At 44.4% G+C, this 20,011-nt stretch overlaps 1 protein-coding gene across 3 annotated transcripts in view; it reads left to right on the forward strand.

Annotated features, from left to right (window-relative positions):
* The window catches only part of abcg4a (ATP-binding cassette, sub-family G (WHITE), member 4a), a 144,014-nt gene that overhangs the window by 120,994 nt on the left and 3,009 nt on the right, over nucleotides 1-20,011 (forward strand). For all 3 annotated transcript variants that reach the window (XM_043676571.1, XM_043676572.1, XM_043676573.1), the window contains exons 8-14: nucleotides 5,350-5,464; nucleotides 8,213-8,355; nucleotides 10,096-10,194; nucleotides 11,523-11,691; nucleotides 14,317-14,417; nucleotides 16,858-17,016; nucleotides 18,799-18,917. In XM_043676571.1, coding sequence (XP_043532506.1) covers nucleotides 5,350-5,464; nucleotides 8,213-8,355; nucleotides 10,096-10,194; nucleotides 11,523-11,691; nucleotides 14,317-14,417; nucleotides 16,858-17,016; nucleotides 18,799-18,917 — 905 coding nt within the window. The remainder of the gene's footprint in view (nucleotides 1-5,349; nucleotides 5,465-8,212; nucleotides 8,356-10,095; nucleotides 10,195-11,522; nucleotides 11,692-14,316; nucleotides 14,418-16,857; nucleotides 17,017-18,798; nucleotides 18,918-20,011) is intronic.

The following is a 20,011-nucleotide window of genomic DNA, read 5'->3' on the forward strand; positions in this document are numbered from 1 at the left end:
TGCAACATCCCACAAATTAATCTACTGAACCTTCCCCACCCTGAATTCCTGTAGTACCAAAAAATCCACTGACCGCAAACGTGAACGTGTTCAATAACTGAGCCTCCACAGTCCTCTTGGGGTAGAAGATGAGAAAATCCCCAACAAATGTACAAAATTCTTGAAAGAATAGACAGGGTAGATGCAACTGAAATGCTCCCCCATATTGTGAAGTCTGGAACCAAGAGAAATAATTTATAAATAAGGGGAATGCTGCACAGATATGGGATGAGAAGACTTTTGGAATTCTCTACCCGAGAGGGCTGTGGAAGTTCAGTCTATGAGTATGTTTAAGGGAGAGATTGATGGATTTCTGATTACCAATGGGATATAGAGCTATGAAGACTAGATGAGTAAAAGGCATGAAGTATTCGATCAATCACAATTATGTTGAATGGTGGGGCTAGTCGATGGACCGAATGGCTCCTCCTGTTCCTATGTACGACCAAAAAAAAAATGTAAGCCACTCGGCCCTTTGAGCCCTCTGCTCCTTTCAACAAGATCATAGCTGATCTGATTTTAACCTCAACTCTACATTTCTGCATATCCTCCAATAATCGTCACCTCCTGGGTCGTCAAGAATCGATCTCCATCTGCCTTAAGATTCTGCATCTACATTTGAGAAAGGGAATTTTAAAGACCACCCCCCCACCCCCCTCACTTTCTTGGAGAAAACAATAGTTTCCTCATCTCAGTCTTAAGGGGGCAATCCCTTACTTTCACACTATGACTTTTCCCAAGCTCTTGTGAAAAAATCCCTTGCCATCCCAGTCTTATATGGCCAGCTTGTTATCCTGCAGCTATGGTCCAGAGGTTTCAGACTCCCCCTTTGGGGCTGAAATTCTACAAATTGTATGTGTTTCAATAAGATCACTCTTTGTTCCTCCAGTTAATCACTCGTCAGGACAGCTCTCTCATCCCAGGAATGAATCTCATGAATGTTAATTATAGAGGCATAGAGTCAAAGAGATGTGTAAACAGACACTTTGGTCCAACTCGTCCATGCCGACCAGATATCCCAACCCAATCCAGTCCCACCTACCAGCCTCTACCGCTTCCTCTGGCAGCTCATTCCATACACGTACCACCCTCTGCATGAAAAAGTTGCCCCTTAGGTCTCTTTTATATCTTTCCCCTCTCACCCTAAACCTATGCCCTCTAGTTCTGGACTCTCCCACTCCAGGGAAAATACCTTATCTATTTATCCTATCCATGTCCTTCAAGGTTTTATAAACCTCTAAAAGGTCACCCCTCACCCTCCAATGCTCCAGGAAAATAGTCCCAGCCTATTCAACCTGTCCCTATAGCTCAAATCCTCCAACCCTTACAGAGAGGTGAAAGTGTTGAATTAACTGGCCAAAGCAGGTTCGTCAAACAGCAAATTACTCATATTATCCAATGGAGAAAATCAAAGCTATCAGAGCATTAAATCAATGTTTTAACAGGCTTTGATAAACTATTGGGACTAAATGTGGACAAGTCACCAGCTCCTGATGGCCAGATCCAAGGGTTTTAACATAGAACATAGAACAGTCCAGCACAGTACAGGCCCTTCGGCCTTCGATATTGTGCTGACCTTTTATTCTACTTTGAGGTGAGACTCACCTACATACCCTTCATTGTACTATCTTCCATGTGCCTATCCAAGAGTCGCTTAAATGTCCCTAATGTATCTGACTCAGATTTCTCCAGTTTCCTCATTTCCCCTTCCCCCACCTTGTCTCAGTCCCAACCCTCGAACTCAGCACCACCTTCCTAACCTGCAATCTTCTTCCTGACCTCTCCGCCCCCACCCCCACTCCGGCCTATCACCCTCACCTTAACCTCCTTCCACCCTGCCCTGGGAAAAAGTATCTGCCTTTCCACTTTATATATACCTCTCAACAGCTTATATACCTCTATCAAGTCACCTCTCATCCTTCTTCACTCCAAGTAGAAGAGCCCTAACCTCCCACAACCTTTCTTCATAAGACATGCCCTCCAGTCCAGGCAGCGTCCTTGTAAATCTCCTCTGCACCCTCTCTAAAGCTTCTACATCCTTCCTATAATGAGGCGACCAGAACTGAGCACACTATTCCAAGTGTGGTCTAATGAGTGCTCTATAGAGCTGCAGCATAACATCGTGGCTCTTAAACTCAATCCCCCTACTAATGAAAGCCAACACAACATATGCCTTCTTAACAAGCCTAACAATCTGGATGGCAACTTTGAGGGATCTATGGACATGGACCCCAAGATCCCTCAGTTCCTCCACACTGCCAAGAATCTTGCCTTTAACCCTGTATCCTGCTTTCAAAGTTGACCTTCCAAAGTGAATGATTTCACCCTTGTCCAGGTTGAACTCCATCTGCCACTTATCAGTCCAGCTCTGCATCCTGTAAAATGTTGCATTGCAACCTAGAACAGCCCTCCACACTATTCACCACTCCACCAACCTTCATGTCATCAGCAAACTTACTAACCAACCCTTCCACTTCCTCAACCAAGTCATTTATAAAAACCACAAAGAGCAGACGTCCCAGAATCGATTCCCGTGGAACACCACTGGTCACCGAGCTCCAGGCTGAATACTTTCCATCTACTACTACCCTCTGTTTTCTGTAGCCAGTTCTGTATCCAGACAGCCAGATTTCCCCGTACTCTATGCCTCCTTACTTTCTGAATGAGCCTACCATGGGGAACATTACCAACTGCCTTGCTAAAATCTATGTAAGGAAAAAGTGAGGACTGCAGATGCTAGAGATCAGAGCTGGAAATGTGTTGCTGGAAAAGCGCAGTAGGTCAGGCAGCATCCAAGGAGCAGGAGAATCGGTGTTTCGGGCATAAGCCCCTCCTGCTCCTTGGATGCTGCCTGACCTGCTGCACTTTTCCAGCAACACATTTTCAGCTAAAATCTATGTAACTCACACCCACTGCTCTACCTTTATCAACATGTTTTTCTACATTCTCAAGGAATTCAATAAGGTTTGTGTGGCATGACCTGCCTCTTGCAAAACAATGCTAACTATCTCTGATCAAACTTTGGTTTTCCAAATATTCATAAATCTTGTCTCTCAGAATCCTCTCTAACACTTTGCCCACCACTGATGTAAGACTGACTGGTCTTTAATTCCCAGGATTATACCGGTTCCCTTTCTTGAACAAGGAAATAACATTTGCAATCTCCCATCATCTAATACTATTCCGGTGGACAGTGAGGATGCAAAGATCATTGCCAAAGGTGCAGCAATCTCTTCTCTCACTTCCTAGGGCATATCCCATCTGGCCCAAGGGATGTATGTATCCTTATATTTTTCAAAATTTTCAGTACATCCTCCTTCCTAACATCAACCTGTTCCAGCATATCAGTCTATTTCGCGCTGTCCTCAGAAACGTCAAGGTTCCCTCTCAGAAGCAAAGTATTCATTAAGGACCTCCCCTACTTCCTCTGACTCTAGACACAAGTTCCCTCCACATCCCTGATCGACCCTAGCCTCACTCTGGCCACCCTCTTGTTCCTCACATAAGTGAAAAATGCCTTCGTTTTTCTTAATCCTACTTGCTAAGGATTTTCCATGCCCCTTCTTGCTCTCCTGAGTCCATTAAAGGATGTGGCTGCAAAGATCGTGGAGGCATTGGTTGCAATATTCCAGACCTTATTGGATTCCGGTTGGGTTCCAGTCGATTGGATGGCCCTGTTCAAAAAGGAGGGAGACAGAAAGCAGGAAACTATAGATCAGCTCGCCTAACATCTGTTACTGATAAATGCTAGAGTCCATTATTAAGCATGAAATAGCTGGGCATTAAGAGAAGCTTAATATAATCAAACAGAGTCATCATTGTTTTGTGAAAGAGAAATCATGTTTCACAAATTTGCTAGTTCTTTGAAGATATAACAAGCAGAGTTGACAAAAGGGGAACTGGTAGATGTAGCGTATCTGTATTTCTTAAAGGCACTCGTAAGATGTCACATAATGATTATTGCACAAGGTAGGAACTCACATTTTTGGAGTGATGAGTTAGCATAGATTGGGGTTTGGTTAACACACAGAAGATGGAGAGTCAGGATTAGTGGAGCTTTTTGACGTTGGAAAGACATAATTAGTGCCACGAGGATCAGTCCCAGGGCCTCAATCATCAGCTATCCATATTAATGATTTGGAGGAGGGGGGAAGTGTAATGTATCCAAATTTCTGACAAAAAAAAACAGGTTGGAGGGCATGTTGTGATGATGACATAAGGAATTTTCAGGGGGTATAGATAGGTTAAGTGATGGGGCAAGATCTGTACAGATGGAGCTTAATGTAGGAAAGTGTGATGTCATACACTTTGGTAATAAGAATGAAACGACATACTATTATTTGAATGAAGAGAGACATCAAGAAGTGTAGCACAGTTGAATCAGGATGTTTTTGTGCATAAAACATAAAACGTTAGCATGCAAGTGCATGTGGTAGTTAGTAAGGCCAATGGAATTTTGACCTTTATTGACCTTTATTTCAATTTGAATGTTGAAATTTCAAAATAGGGAAATATTGTTACAACTATACTTGATGTTGATGAGATCACAGTTGGAGTGCAATGTACACTTATGCACTTAAAAATGACACACTGCCAGGATAGTCAGTTGTCTGGTCAGCTGGTTTGCATTGCAGAGTGATGCCAGTAGCATGGGTTCAACTCCCCCAGTGGCTGAGGCAGTGTGGGACTCTCCTTCTCAACCTCTCCCTTCACCTGAGGTGTGGTGACCCTTAGGTTAAACCTCCACCAGTCGTCTCTCTTCAATGAGCGAGCAGTCCAATGGTTTGATAGGACTATGGCAACTTTACCTTTTCCTTTAATGACTAGAATCCTGTATTTGAAAGCGTTCTGGAGGGTGGATCACAAAGTGCTGAAAGAGGAGGTAGATAGATTTTTGAGACGTCGAGGAATTGAGGCTATGAGGAGCTGGCATCAAGGAGGAGTTGAGGTTGGGGCAGATCAGCCATGATGTGATAGAATGGCAGGGAAGCCCAGAGGGGCTGAATGACCGCCTCTCGCTCTTATTCCTTATGATGTTATTGTGCTAGCTCTGTACATGGAGACAACAATTTCACTTGTGTTAATTCAGCTCTGTTTGTGTCAGAAACGAATTCCATCAAGTTAGTCATCCTGTAAACATGAAGTTATGTCATCTATTTAAACAAATAACATTCAGTCGTCATCAGTTAGGATAGAACAGGGCATGAATCTGGATGGATTGAGTTTTATTTTTACAAAATAACCAAGTTTAATAATGAGGAACCTTTAACAGTGCGTGTTTTAATTCCGATCTCTTTTCTGTCCTCTCAGCTGTTCATCGTGAGTCAAGGGCAGTGTATCTACAAAGGAGTAGTCCCCAGCCTCATCCCGTACCTTAAAGGCCTGGGCTTGCACTGTCCAACCTATCACAACCCTGCTGATTTTAGTAAGTGGAAAAGGCACTGCTTTATTAATGATTAGATTCCCTACAGTGTGGAAACAGGCCCTTCGGCCTAACAAGTCCACTCCGACCCTCCGAAGACTAAACCACGCCCCCCCCCTCTGACTAATGCACCTAACAACTATGGACAATTTAGCATGGCCAATTCAATGATTAGATTCCCTACAGTGTGGAAACAGGCCCTTCGGCCTAACAAGTCCACTCCGACCCTCCGAAGACTAAACCACCCCCCCCTCTGACTAATGCACCTAACAACGATGGACAATTTAGCATGGCCAATTCACCTGACCTGCACATCTTTGGAACATGGGAGGAAACTGGAGCATCCGGAGGAAACCCACTCAGACACGGGGAGAATGTACAAACTCGACACAGACAGTCACCTAAGACTGGAATCGTACCTGGGACCCTGATGCTGTGAGGCAGCAGTGCTAACCACTGAGCCACCATGCCACCCAATATGCTTTGGCCACAGGCTCTGATGAAGAAACAAAATACAGGGCAGTGGGGAAAGAGCACGAGAGTAGGATTGATTGGTGAGCTGTTCCTAGGAATTGGCACAGGAGCAACGGGCTGTCTGTATCTCTCAGTGGCTGAATGTAGCTGAGATGTGAGCACAGATCCTGCCATTGGCCTCTGTGTACCTTGTAAAGGAGACAGCTTGCTTAGATTCCCACACTCTCACTAGAGACTGACTGTGTGTTAACTTCAGCTGGGTTTGGGTGACATTTGCTGACGAGAACCTTTTAGCTCGTGTGTGAAGACTGGAGCCAGCTCACTGGAGAGCAGTCATCACCCGAGTGGAACCACACTATAGGATGGTGTGTAGATTATAGCGTCAGGAAACTGGGAGGCTTGAGGGGAAATTGGGAGGTTTTCTGACAGATCTCTACACCCAGTCACTGACACTCAGAGTCATCGAGACATACAGCATGGAAACAAACCCTTCAGTCCAACTTGTCCATGCCAACCAGATATCCTAAATTAATCCAGTTCCATTTGCCAGCACCTGACCCATATCCCTCTATACACTTCCTATTCATATACCCATCCAAATGCCTTTTAAATGGTGTAATTGTACCAGCCTTCACCACTCCCTCTGGCAGCTCATCCCATACGCACACCACCCTCTGTGTGAAAAAATTGCCCCTTAGGTCCCTTTTAAATTTTTCCCCTCTAACCTTAAACCTATACCATCAAGTTTGAACACCCCTACCCTGGGGGAAAGACTTTGGCTATTCACCCTATCCATGCCCCTCATGATTTTATAAATCCCTCAACTCCCAGCACTCCAGGGAAAATAGCCCCAGCTTATTCAGTCTTTCTCTATAGCTCAAACCCTTCAGCCCTGGCAACATCCTTGTCAATCTTTTCTGAACCCTTTCAAAGTTTCACAACATCCTTTCTATAGCAGTGAGACCAGAATTGAATGCAGTATTCCAAATGTGGCATAACCAATGTCCTATACTGCCCCGACATTACAACTCCTATACTCCATGCACTGACCAATGAAGGAAAGCATACCAAACTTCTTCTTCACTATCCTGTCTACCTGCAACTCTGCTTTCAAAGAACTAAGAACCTGCACTCCAAGGTCTCTTTGTTCAGCAACACTCCCTCGGATCTGACCACTTCTTTCAAGTAGTTTCCTTTGCTGCTTGCTTCCTCCGTTTTATAGCTGATCTAAAGAGGAAAGAAATTATTTGGAGTGGAAAGAGAATAAGAAAGAGAATAAGAGAGAGAAAAAAATCTGTTTGAGTTACAATCTCGAAATGCACAAAAATATCTCTCAAGTCAATTGTGCAACCGATTGCTAGATACCTACATTGGGGGTTAGGGGAGGAGGGGGTGATGGCCTCGTAGTATTGTTGCAGTTTGGTAATGTTCTGGGAGCTTGAGTTCAAGTCCTGCCATGGCAGATGGTGGAATTTGAAATGATTAAAAATCTAGGGTTATCTAATGGTGACCATGAAACCACTGTGGGGGTTGGGGGTTGGGGGTTATACATCCGGTTAACTAATCCCCTTTCGGGAAGGAAACTGCTGTCCCTACTGGTGTGGCCTATATGGGACTCCAAAGCCACAGTGATGGGGTTGACTCTTAACTGCCCCCTAGGCAATTAGGGGTTGTCTGGCTGGCCCAGCCAGAGATGCTCACATCCTGTGAAGGTACATGAAGTGCTATTTCCCTGTGTGCGCTGGGTTCAAATCCCTGGGGCAAAGCTTCTCTTCCATGTGTTCTGGAAGACAAGGCATGGAGAAAGTAAAGACTATAGATGCAGGAGAGTCAGAGATGAAAAATGCGGTGCTGGAAAAGCACCGCAGGTCAGGTAGTATCCGAGAAAAAGGAGACCACTCATGGGAAGGCATGGTGGCTCAGTGGTTAGCACTACAGCCACACAGCACTTGGTTCAAATCTAGCCTCGGGCAACTGTCTGCATGGGGTTTGCATGTTCTTCCTTTGTCTGCTCAGGTTTCCTCTGTTTGCTCCTGTTTCCTTCCAAAGATGTGCAGGTCAGGTGGACTGGCCATGGTAAATACAGTGGATTGGTGTGTCTGGGTGGGATGCTCTTCAGGGGGTCAGTGCAGACTCGATGGGCCAAATGGCCTCTTTGTGCACCGTAGAGACTCTATGTACCTGTTTTAATCCATTCCCTACCTCCCCCCCGCTGTATCTTATTGAGGATTAAAGTTTGTTCTTTTCACCCTGACCCCCTTTTGCTTGCTTGCCCAGTTATTGAAGTCGCCTCGGGTGAATATGGAGATTTGAACCCTCTGCTGTTCAAGGCTGTTCAGGATGGAATGTGCACCATGGCGGAAAAGAAGAACCCATCCAAGGGGGGTGATCCTTCAAGCTGGAAATCCCAGAGTTTGACGGTAATCCAGTGAGAATCAAAACTTTCTCGATACCATAACGATGATGTGACAGGTGGACTCCAGCTGGGTAGAGTTTTCAATGGGTTCATGTGGTCTTAAATTGCAATTAATTTTCTCCTGTCCCAAGGCAATGTTCCATAATTCTATAAGATATTTAGAAAATACTCAATAAGTAAATACATGCACCATAAAAACTACAAGTTCCCCTCCAAGCCATTCACTATTCTGACTTGGAAACTTAAGGGGTAACAGGGAGAATGCAGGAGAATAGGGTTCTGGAATATATCGTCCACGATCAAATGGCGGAGTAGACTTGATGGGCCAAATGGCCTAATTCTGCTCCTATATCTTATGGTCTTGTATCGCTGTTTCCTGAGTGTCACTGGGTCAGAATCCTGGTAACCCTCCCTAACAAATGGTGTCTCTACCTACAGCACACAGACTGCAGCAGTTTAAGAAGGCAGCTCAACACGACCTTCTCAAGGGGCAATAAATATTGGTCATCTAGTGACATCTATGTCCCACGACATAAATATATATTCTCAGCTTCTCACCTGCACAGCAAGCTCCCACAAATGGCAAAATATTTCGTGACCAGATCATCTGTTTTTTGTGATGTTGGATGATATCAAGCAGATCTCCACTGTTGAAGAATTCCCCTGCTTGACTTCCAGATACTGTAGTGAAATATTTAATATCCATTGAAGAGGGCAGACTGGGTCTCCATTTAATGCCTCAGGAAGTTCAGAGAATGAGCATTAATATCACTGAAACATCTCCGACTCTGAGTGAACTTGACAGGGTAGCTTGGAGAGCAATTCCCCTAACTGCAAGAGCCGAAAGCCCGGGGGGGGTCATGAGTTGAGGATAAAGGGGTCGCCATTTTGGATTGAGATGCGGAGAAATTTCTTCACCCAAGGGGCTGCGAATCTTTGGAATTTCCTGCGGCAGAGGGTTTTGTAAGTTTGGTCTCTGAGTGCGTTGAAAGCTGAGCTTGTTAGATTTGGGGATCCAGGAAATTAAGAGATAAGGGGATCAAGCTCAAAGGTTACACGTGTGGGCGGCACGGTGGCACAGTGGTTAGCACTGCTGCCTCGCAGCGCCAGAGACCCGGGTTCAATTCCCGCCTCAGGCGACTGACTGTGTGGAGTTTGCACGTTCTCCCCGTGTCTGCGTGGGTTTCCTCCGGGTGCTCCGGTTTCCTCCCACAGTCCAAAGATGTGCAGGTCAGGTGAATTGGCCATGCTAAATTGCCCGTAGTGTTAGGTAAGGGGTAAATGTAGGGATATGGGTGGGTTACGCTTCGGCGGGTCGTTGTGGACTTGTTGGGCCGAAGGGCCTGTTTCCACACTGTAAAGTAATCTAATCTAATCTAATCTAATCTAATATTGAATGGAGACAAAAAGGGTATTAATGCTTACTTCTGCTCCTAATTCTTGTGTCATGCAAAAGACTACATCTCCTGACAGGGTCGCTCACTCCCAGTACTGTGTCGTGAAGAGAAAGCATCATGGGTGTGGATAAGGATGTGGAAACTAGGAAAGGTCAAACTGCCATATAGAACAGTCATTGCTGGATATGTAAAGCTCTTGCCTGCATTAGACCTGCGTACATGACAAACTAAACTGGATGCTAAGACTGAATGTCAACAAAATATATCCTTAACATGATGAACACAAAAACTAGAAACTTGCATGTTATTCTGATCTTCTCTCTCTCTCTCTTTCTCTCTTTGTACAGGACGCAGGCCCCATTGAGAGCTGCACTTTTGCAATAAGCTCCTTTGTTCAGTTTTATATCCTCTTCAGAAGGACCTTCATTTCCATTCTGCGAGACATGGTAAGGTCAGCTGGACGTGTTGCTCAGTAAGAGAATGTCGAGTTAATTTCAGTAGGAGGGTGGGGATTGGTGTGGAGGGGATGGGGGTGTTTGCAGTTCACTTCAGCTGCCATTTGAATAGGGAAGGACTGGGATAAAAGATGCTTTTACTCTCGCTACCCGCTATCTTAGAGTTGGAAATACAACAGAGTTTCACCATCTGACAGTGACCTTCTCCTGGGAATGGGAAAACTGCAAATGTTTCCACTGTTGGGTAGTCACACTGTTGGTGGGATTGAGATTCCACAGTCCACCATCAGCCTCACTGGTAGATACATGTTAAAGTTCATGTGGGGAGACTAGAGTGTCTTGCATGTTATAGTCTGGATAGAGGCTTACTCAGCTGACCAGGAATCTCTCCCACTCTTACTGCCTTCTCCTGCCATTGCTCATTAACCCATTTGACCACATTGTCAATGCACCTTCGTTGACCTAAAGTATGATCCGTGCTTCTGGCTCAGAGGCAGGAACACTACCCACTTCCAACCCCAGAACTTTGTTCAACCAGAAGCAAATTATTGCTGAAAATCCAATTTAAAAACAGTGAATGTTCGATGTCAGGCTGCTTCTGTGGAGATAGAAACAGAGGTCGCATTTTGTATCAATGATCTTTCATCAGAATTGCCAAAACTTAGAACTGCACAACTTGTGAGCAAGTACAGAGCCACAGGAAATGGAGGTGAGACATCTAAGAAAGGAAATAGTCAGTGATACCATATAGAACACTCTCAATATTGTTCAATTATGTTATTATTGAAATACTCCCTCTATCCCATATTCACAAATCTTACCATACAGTTTGTTTTTCCTGCAATTTCCCTCATTCCTGATGAAGGGCTTTTGCCCAAAACATCAATTCTCCTGCTCCTCAGATGCAGCCTGACTTGCTGTGCTTTTCCGGCACCACTCTCTCCACTCTTGTTTTTCCTGCACCCTCCTTTACACTGACTCTCTCTTTTTAAATAATGCTCACCCCCAGCATGACCCAGTTTCTGATGGAAAGTCATCAACCTGAAATGGAATTTCAGTTCCTCTCCCCACAAAAGCTGAAAAAGCCTGCTGAGTGTTTCCCTCATCTCCCGTTGTTAGTCTAACCTTCAGCTTCTGGGCTCGCTCACTCAAAACAGATGTCAAGAAAGTGTTCCGAGATCAAAAAAGTACTGCAAAAAAGTAGGCAAACATTGAAAATGAAACAAGTTATTTTGTGTGTATTTGTATGTTCATGTGGTGTGTGCGTGTGTGTGCCCATTTGAATCTCACAGTGGACCCCACTATCTTGTCTCTTGTAGGTTTTGACCCATTTACGATTCATGTCTCACATCTGCATTGGAGTCCTCATCGGTCTGCTGTATCTGAACATTGGTGATGAGGCAGAGAAAGTATTCAACAACACAGGATGCCTCTTCTTCTCCATGCTCTTCCTCATGTTTGCTGCTCTGATGCCAACTGTCCTGACCTGTAAGGAGAAACGTTATTCTCGTATTGTTTTATTGTAACCTTCAAAGGTGAAATGGTGGCTCAGTGGTTAGCACTGCTGCCTCACAGTGCCAGGGACTTGGTTTCAATTCCAACCTCAGGCAACTATCTGTATGGAGTTTGCACACTCTCCCTGTGTCTGTGTGGGTTTTCACCAGGTGCTGCCGTTTCCTCCCACGGACCAAAGATGTGCAGGTTAGGTGGACTGGCCATTTTAAACTGCCCATTGTGTCCAAGGATGTGCAGGCTTGGTAGGTTATCCATGGGAGTTACAGTGATAAGGGTGGGTTTGAGTGGGATGCTCTTTGGAGGTCGATGTGGACTCAAATGGCCTGCTTCCACATTATAACAATTCTATGATTCAGTCTTCAAAACTGTGTTTTTTTATATAAGTGGATTTGCTTAAGTATAAGGGAAAAAGATCATTCATTTTTACAGTCCCTTTCACATTGTTCAACCTGATGATGAAGGATAGAATTTGCACCTCATTATTCCACACCCACAAGCTTTTGTTTACAGAGACACACGTTGCACACATATGCTTCCAAACTTAACATTAGACTCTCAACTACTATACACATTTACTGAGAGCACAAAGGAGCAGTTTACAATCAGTTAAATACATTTGAAGTGCAGTAACTACTATACTGCAGCACTAGAAGACTGACACAGTGGGAATCCCATAAGCAGTAGTGTTGATCAGCATATAGAACATCGAACATAGAACATCGAACATCGAACATCGAACATTACAGCGCAGTACAGGCCCTTTGCCCTCAATGTTACACTGACCTGTGGAACCAATCTGAAACCCATCTAACCTACACTATTCCATTCTCGTCTATATAGAGTCATAGAGATGTACAGCACGGAAAGAGACCCTTCGGTCCAATCCGTTCATGCCAACCAGATATCCCAACACAATCTAGTCCCAGCCGATATCCCTCCAAACCCTTCCTATTCATATACCCATCCAAATGCCTTTTAAATGTTGCAATTGTACCAGCCTCCACCACTTCCTCTGGTAGCTCATTCCATACACATACCACCCTGTGTGTGAAAAAGTTGCCCCTTAGGCCCCTTTTATATCTTTCCCCTCTCACCCTAAACCTATGCCCTCTAATTCTAGACTCCCCGACCCCAGAGAAAAGACTTTGTCTATTTATCCTATCCATGCTCCTCATAATTTTGTAAACCTCTATAAGGTCACCCCTCAGCCTCCCATGCTCCAAGGAAAACAGCCCCAGCCTGTTCAACCTCTCCCTATAGCTCAAATCCTCCAACCCTGGCAACATCCTTGTAAATCTTTTCTGAACCCTTTCAAGTTTCACAATAACCATTTAAATGCCCTTAAAGTTGACAAGTCTACTACTGTTGCAAGCAGTGCGTTTCGCGCCTCTCTGAGTAAAGAAACTACCCTCAAATCCTCCAACCCTGGCAACATCCTTGTAAATCTTTTCTGAACCCTTTCATGTTTCACAATAACCATTTAAATGCCCTTAAAGTTGACAAGTTGTTGCAAGCAGTGCGTTTCGCGCCTCTCTGAGTAAAGAAACTACCTCTGACATCTGAACTATATCTATCACCCCGCAGTTTAAAGCCATGTCCCCTCGATCTAGCCATCGCTATCTGAGGAAAATGGCTATTACTGTCCAACCTATCTAACCCTCTGAGTATCTTCTATGTCTCAATTAAGTCACCTCTCAACCTTCTCTCTAACGAAAACAGCCTCAAGTCCCTCAGCCTTTCCTCATAAGACCTTCCCTCCATACTAGGCAAAATCCTAGTAAATTTCCTCTGAACCCTTTCCAAAACTTCCACATCCTTCCTATAATGCGGTGACCAGAACTGTATGCAATACTTCAAATGTGGCCGCACTAGAATTTTGTACAGCTGCAGCATGATCTCATGGTTCTGAAACTCAATCCCTCTACCAATAAAAGCTAACACACCATATGCCTTCTTAACAGCCCTATCAACCTGGGTGGCAACTTTCAAGGAGCTATGTACCTGGACACTGAGATCTCTCTACTCATCTACACTGCCAAGAATCTTACCATTAGCCCAGTACTCTGCATTCTTGTAACTCCTTCCAAAGTGAATCACTTCACACTTTTCTGCATTAAGCTCCATTTGCCACTTCTCAGCCCAGCTCTGCAGCTTATCTATGGTCTGTCTGTAACCTACAACATTCTTTGTTACTATCCACAACTCTACTGACCTTAGTGTCATCTGCAAATTTACTAAACCATCCTTCTATGCAAGCATTTATATAAATGACAAACAACAGTGGACCCAAAACAGGTCCTTGCGGTGACCCACTAGCAGCAGGTTTGTTGTTATTTGAGGGAGAAATATTGGTGATGGGAGGGGTGGGAAAGCTTGTGATTTCAAATAAACCTGTTGGGACTATAACCTGGTGTCATGGACTCAGAGGGCTGAGCGGCCTCTTTCAGCGACATATTGACTCCACAATTATTCCCGATCACTGTTTTCATTCAGTATTATTCCATAAAGTAGATCTATAAACAGACACTAATCTTTATTAGTTATTTAAAACATGCAGAAAGGAAAATCTCAGTTCATATTTTTCTTTCCCCCTTCCAGTTCCATTGGAGATGTCTGTATTTCTGAGAGAACACCTCAACTACTGGTACAGCCTAAAGGCTTACTACTTGGCTAAAACAATGGCGGATGTTCCTTTTCAAGTATGTCGTGTTCAGATATTTATTCATTTTTGTCATTGAATACGCATTAAGCTCTGGATGTATGTTTGCTCATTGAGCTGGAAGGTTTGTTTTCAGCTCAGTGAGCAAACTTACATCCAGAAACTCATCCTGAGCTACAAACCTTTGCAAAAATCGCTAAGCATTAAGTTGGTTGTGTATCAACAGTGAAGTACCTTGGAAGAGATCATTCAGCCTCTCCATTCTGATGGGCCATACACCAAGCTACTGGGTATATAGAAGCATGAGAGTGGATCTTAGACTAGCATATAAAATTATGAAGGGAATAGAAAAAATAGAAGCAGGGAGGTTGTTTCCAATAGCGGGTGAAACTAGGGGGCATAGCCTCAAATTAAGGGGAGAGCAGATTTAGGACTGAGTTGAGGATGAATTATTTCTCACAATCTGTGGAATTCCCTGCCAAGTGAAGCAGTTGAGGTGACCTTGTTAAATGTTTTTAAGGCAAAGATAGAATTTTGAACAGTAAAGGAATTAAGGGTTATATTGAGTGGGTGGGTAAGTGGAGCTAACTTCACAAAGAGGTCAGCCATGATCTTATTGAATGGCGGAGCAGGCTCGAGGGGCAGATGGCCTACTCCCGCTCCTAGTTCTTATGTTCCTATGTCTATTGTTATAATTGTCTCTATTGTGGGGTTATACGTAAGGGTTTAAAATATAGAGTTTTTGTTTCAGTTACAGTTGGATTTCAGGTTCTTCACTAAAGCCTGGGGGTACTTACAAACATTGTTTATACTCATGACCCAGCCTTTCGAAGCAAGGAAGCCCAGAGGTTGCTATGGAGCTAAAAGCTGAGGGTCGAACTCTGCTCTAAACAGAAACTGATGGGCTTTAGTTTTATGTAAATGAGAAGAAAGTTGCCCTGCCTCTGCATCTGTTGCATTTAACCAAAGAACACTATTTGGAATGTTTAGTGAGAAAAAGAGGGAGTGTGTGTGGTGTGTATGTCTGATGAACCCTAGTACACAACTATCAGTGCTTATACTTGGCTGATATGCTAGGTTTTTTTTGCCGATATCAACCTGCTCCAACATGTTATTACACACCTCTAGAGCAGATGGGATTTGAACCAGGGTCTCCTAAGTCCAAGGTAGGGACACTACCTCTGCACCACTAGAACCCTCCAGGGCACTTGTTGGTAGGAGTGTCCTGTGGACCTCAGCTGTGACATGTGCAGCCAGATCCAGAATTTAAAAAAAAGAACTACATTCCAGATTGTGTATGCGTGAAGCCATAAGAGCAACAGTTAAAAAAAAGATTAAGCTGGATTAAATTTATCGGATTGAATTTGATGCAGACACTTATATTTTTAGAATCACTGTCTCACCTATTTAGCCGTATTTGCTTGTATTTGTGTTGTTCAAAAAAATATAGTGAACATTCTTTTGCTATTTCAATATAATCCTGGAGCCCTGCCGCTGAATGCCTTGCCCTTGGTTCTTGCATGCATTATAGTCTTTAGGGAAGTGATTGCCTTTTGTTTTCATTGCCATTCTATTAATCCAGAGATGTTCTCAGGACTTGGGTTCAAATCCCACTAAGGGAGATGGTGAAATTGAAATTCACTAAAATATCTGGAATTAAATGTTTACTGATGACAATGGAACTGTTGCAAATTGTTGGAAAGAGCCATATGGTTCAATAATATCCTTTAAGGAAGGAAATTGCTGTCCTTACATGGTCAGTCCTGCATGTGACTCCAGACTTACTTTAACTGCCCTCTAGGCAATTAGGGATGGGCAATAAATACTGACCTTGCCAGCGATGTCCACTTCCCATGAATGAGTAAAAGAAATGGTGGCTGAGTGATTAGCACTTCTACCCATCAGTGCCAGGGACTTGGGTTCAATTCCAGCCCCAGGCGACAGCCTATGCAAAGTCTGCACACTCGCTCATGTCTATGTGGGTTTCCTGCAGGAACTCAGGTTTCCTCCCATAGGTTAGTTGGATTGGCCGTGCTAAGTTGCCCATAGTGTCCAGGGATGTGTAGGTTAGGAGGATTAGCCATGGGAAATGCAGGCTTACAGGAATGGGGTTGGGGGTGAGTCTGGGTGGGATGCTGTTCAGAGGGACATTGTGGACTTGATGGGCCAAACGGCCTGCTTCCACACTGTAGGGATTCTATGTTTCTATAAAGTGACAGTGGTCCTAACAGCAATCCAGCTTGTCCATTGTTCTCATATCTGATGGCTCTGTCCTCTATGGACTTTCCTTTGACAAATGAGACAGATGTGTTCTGAGGACATTACCGTGCACTGAACTGTCTGCAGTTGAAATAATAACATTTTCATAACACCAGTGAAGCTAAATGATACAAAATTCAAAATGAGAGGGTGAGGTGACAGTATTAAGGTGGGAGTGTTTGTCGATCCCAGTTTTAAAATGCTTGTTCTCCCATGTGTAGGTGGTCTGTCCAATTGTCTACTGCAGTATTGTCTACTGGATGACATCGCAGCCCCCTGAGGCTTCCCGCTTCCTCTTGTTTGCCAGTCTGGCCACAGCGACCGCACTGGTGGCCCAGTCACTTGGACTCCTGATTGGTGCTGCATCCACATCTTTACAGGTACCGGTCCATGCAGAAACTACACCGAGAGATCACATCAAAGATTGTCAACCGTAGAGTGACAAAGAGGCCATTCAACCCATCTAGTTTGTGTCAGCCTCTTGAAAGAGCTTTCTAATTAGCTTCTAACACTTGTATGCTTTTCCTATAAAACTGCAAATTCTTCCTGTTAGGTGTTTATCTTGTTGCCTTGTGAAAGTGAGGATTTAAACTCACTTCCTTTCGAGCAATATGCTCCAGATTACCACGGCCCTCTGCATTTAAAAAAAATCTTGCTCCTAGCTCTGATTCTTTCTGACAATTCTCTCATGTCTGCATTCTCTCTTTATCAACCTTTCGATCATTGGAAATAGTTTTTCCTTCCCGACTTGATCAGAACTTTGCAATGTTGAAAGTCATGCCTTTTTAGATGCTGTCACTTAACCGAGGAACGTTGAGGGGAGTTCAGGTGGAATTTTTATTGTGCAGGAGGTAAAGGTAAAGTTACCATCAACTCAGAGGAGCTTTTGCATTAGCAAGAGATGACTGGTGATGGTTTAACCTGGGAGTTACCATGCCTCAGGTGAAGGGAGAGGTCGAGAACAGGATTCCTTCATGGCAACCCTTAGCTGATGTGGGAATTGAAGCCATGCTGTTGGCATCACTCTGTGTTGTAAACCAGATGTTCAACCAACTGAACTTACCAGTTCCCTGGGTGAAGTCAGCTCACAATCTTTGAATCCCCCTTTAGGCCGGCGAGGGTGCGTGGCCTTCAGTTGGTGCCCCCCACTATCTGGCATCTGAAACCACATAAAGATTTGGAATCGAAAACCAACCTGAAAAAACTTGTGCCAGGTGATTGGCGCAATTGCACAGTATCTTGGAGACTAGTCGGGTTGGGTTTACAACTGAACCGCGGATATACGTTCCCATGAGGAGAAAAGGTGGCAAGAGAGATGAGGGGGTGGGAAGGGGGAGTACAGCAGGGGGTGGAGAGTCAAACGGGATGGGAATAGAAGGGAATGGTTGTGGGCGGGAAGGGACGCTCAATCAACGAGACACGAAACCCCAGGAGGTGGGGGAATGTTTGGGGTCTGTCTAGGCTGGGGCTGAAGGAAGAGTCAAGTTAAAAATGTTATGAAACTTGAAAGGGTTCAGAAAAGATTTGCAAGGTTGTTGCCAGGGTTGGTGGGTTTGAGCTGTAAGGAAAGGCTGAATAGGCTGGGGCTGTTTTCCCTGGAGCGTCGGAGGCTGAGCGGTGACATTATAGAGGTTTATAAAATCATGAGGGGCATGGGACAGGGTGAATAAACAAGGTCTTTTCCCTTGTTTGGGGGAGTCCAGAACCAAAGGGCATAGGTTTCGGGCGAGAGGGGAAAGATTTAAAAGGGACCTACAGGGCAACATTTTCATGCAGAGGGTGGTGCATGTTTGGAATGAGCTGCCAGAGGAAGTGGTGGAGGCTGATACAATTACAACATTTTAAAAAGCGTCTGGAGGGATACATGAATAGGAAGGGTTTAGAGGGATATGGGCCAAATGCTGGCAAATAGAACTAATTCAGATTATGACATCTGGTCTGCATGGATGAGTTGGAGGGTCTGTTTTTGTACTGTATGTGTCTATGACTCTTAAGTCCAAGGGGGTGTGGGGGGACAGTTCAGTTGGAACCGGTAATATTATCATACTTAGTCGTCATGCAACCCCCATGCATTTAATTCATCAACTCAGTTTGTACCAGACTTCTGCTGTAATAGTGATGATTTTGTGAGCTGTTCATGACATGCTGTTGTCCACTTCCAGGTAGCCACCTTTGTGGGCCCAGTCACTGCCATCCCAGTGCTTCTATTCTCGGGATTTTTTGTTAGTTTTGATACCATCCCCACCTACTTGCAATGGAGCTCCTACGTCTCTTACGTAAGGTACACTTTCTTTCTTTTATTGAGTTTGTTATAAAAATGGTGCTTTGGCTGTACCTCCCACTCTCTCTTTCCCTCTCCTTCTCTCTCGGACTTGCAAACTTCCAAATCGTGCCTGCGCAATTTCCAACCAGAAAAATGTGAAGGTTAAGTCACCTTTTCCCACTCTTTCATCAACCATGTAGGCTAGACCAGGTAAGGATGGCAGTTTCCTTCCCTAAAGGGGATTACTGTAGTGAACCAAATGGGCGTTTCCAACAATGGATTCATGGTCACCATTAGACTCTTAATTCCAGTTTTTTTTATTGAATTTAAATTCCACCATCTATCCCAGGCAGGATTTGAACCTGGGTCCCCAGATCATTATCTGAGCCTCTGGATTAACGGCCCAGTGATAATACCACGAGACCATCTCCTCCCCATTTGCAAACAAAAGGATGCTGAGCTAAATGTACTGATGGTAACTGCTGCCCCAGCTAAGTTGCATCAAGTTACATTGAGGCGAAAGTGAGGACTGCAGATGCTGGAGATTACGAGTCGAGAGTGTGGTGCTGGAAAAGCACAACAGGTCAGGCAGCATCCGAGGAGCAGGAGAAACGGCATTTTGAGCAAAAGTCCTTCATTGGGAATAAGGGATGAAGGGCTTTTGTCCAAAATGTCGATTTTCCTGCTCCTCGGATGCTGCCTGACCTGCTGTGCTTTTCCAGCGCCGCACTCTCAACTCGAATTCCATTGACCTTACTGAACAGAGGCAGATGGTTTTGCCCATCAGATGTATGCCATAGATAATGCTCTACATAAGCCCTTTACCACCCTTCTTTATATACCTTAGTCAGCATATGCTTTCTCCCACATATGTTTATCTAATATGAAGGTTCAGATATTTAGGATATAATATCAAATACTATAATGAAAGTAGGAGAAATTGAGGACTGCAACTGCTGGAGATCAGAGTCAAGGGTGTGTTGCTGGAAAAGCACAGTAGGTCAGGCAGAATCTGAGGAGCAGGAGAATTGACGTTTCAGGCATAATCCCTTCATCAGGAATGAGGCTTGTGGGCCGTGGGCTGAAAGATAAATGGAAAGGTTTTGGAGTTG

This window comes from Chiloscyllium plagiosum, chromosome 35, assembly GCF_004010195.1.
Source record: "Chiloscyllium plagiosum isolate BGI_BamShark_2017 chromosome 35, ASM401019v2, whole genome shotgun sequence".
Classification (NCBI taxonomy): domain Eukaryota; kingdom Metazoa; phylum Chordata; class Chondrichthyes; order Orectolobiformes; family Hemiscylliidae; genus Chiloscyllium; species Chiloscyllium plagiosum.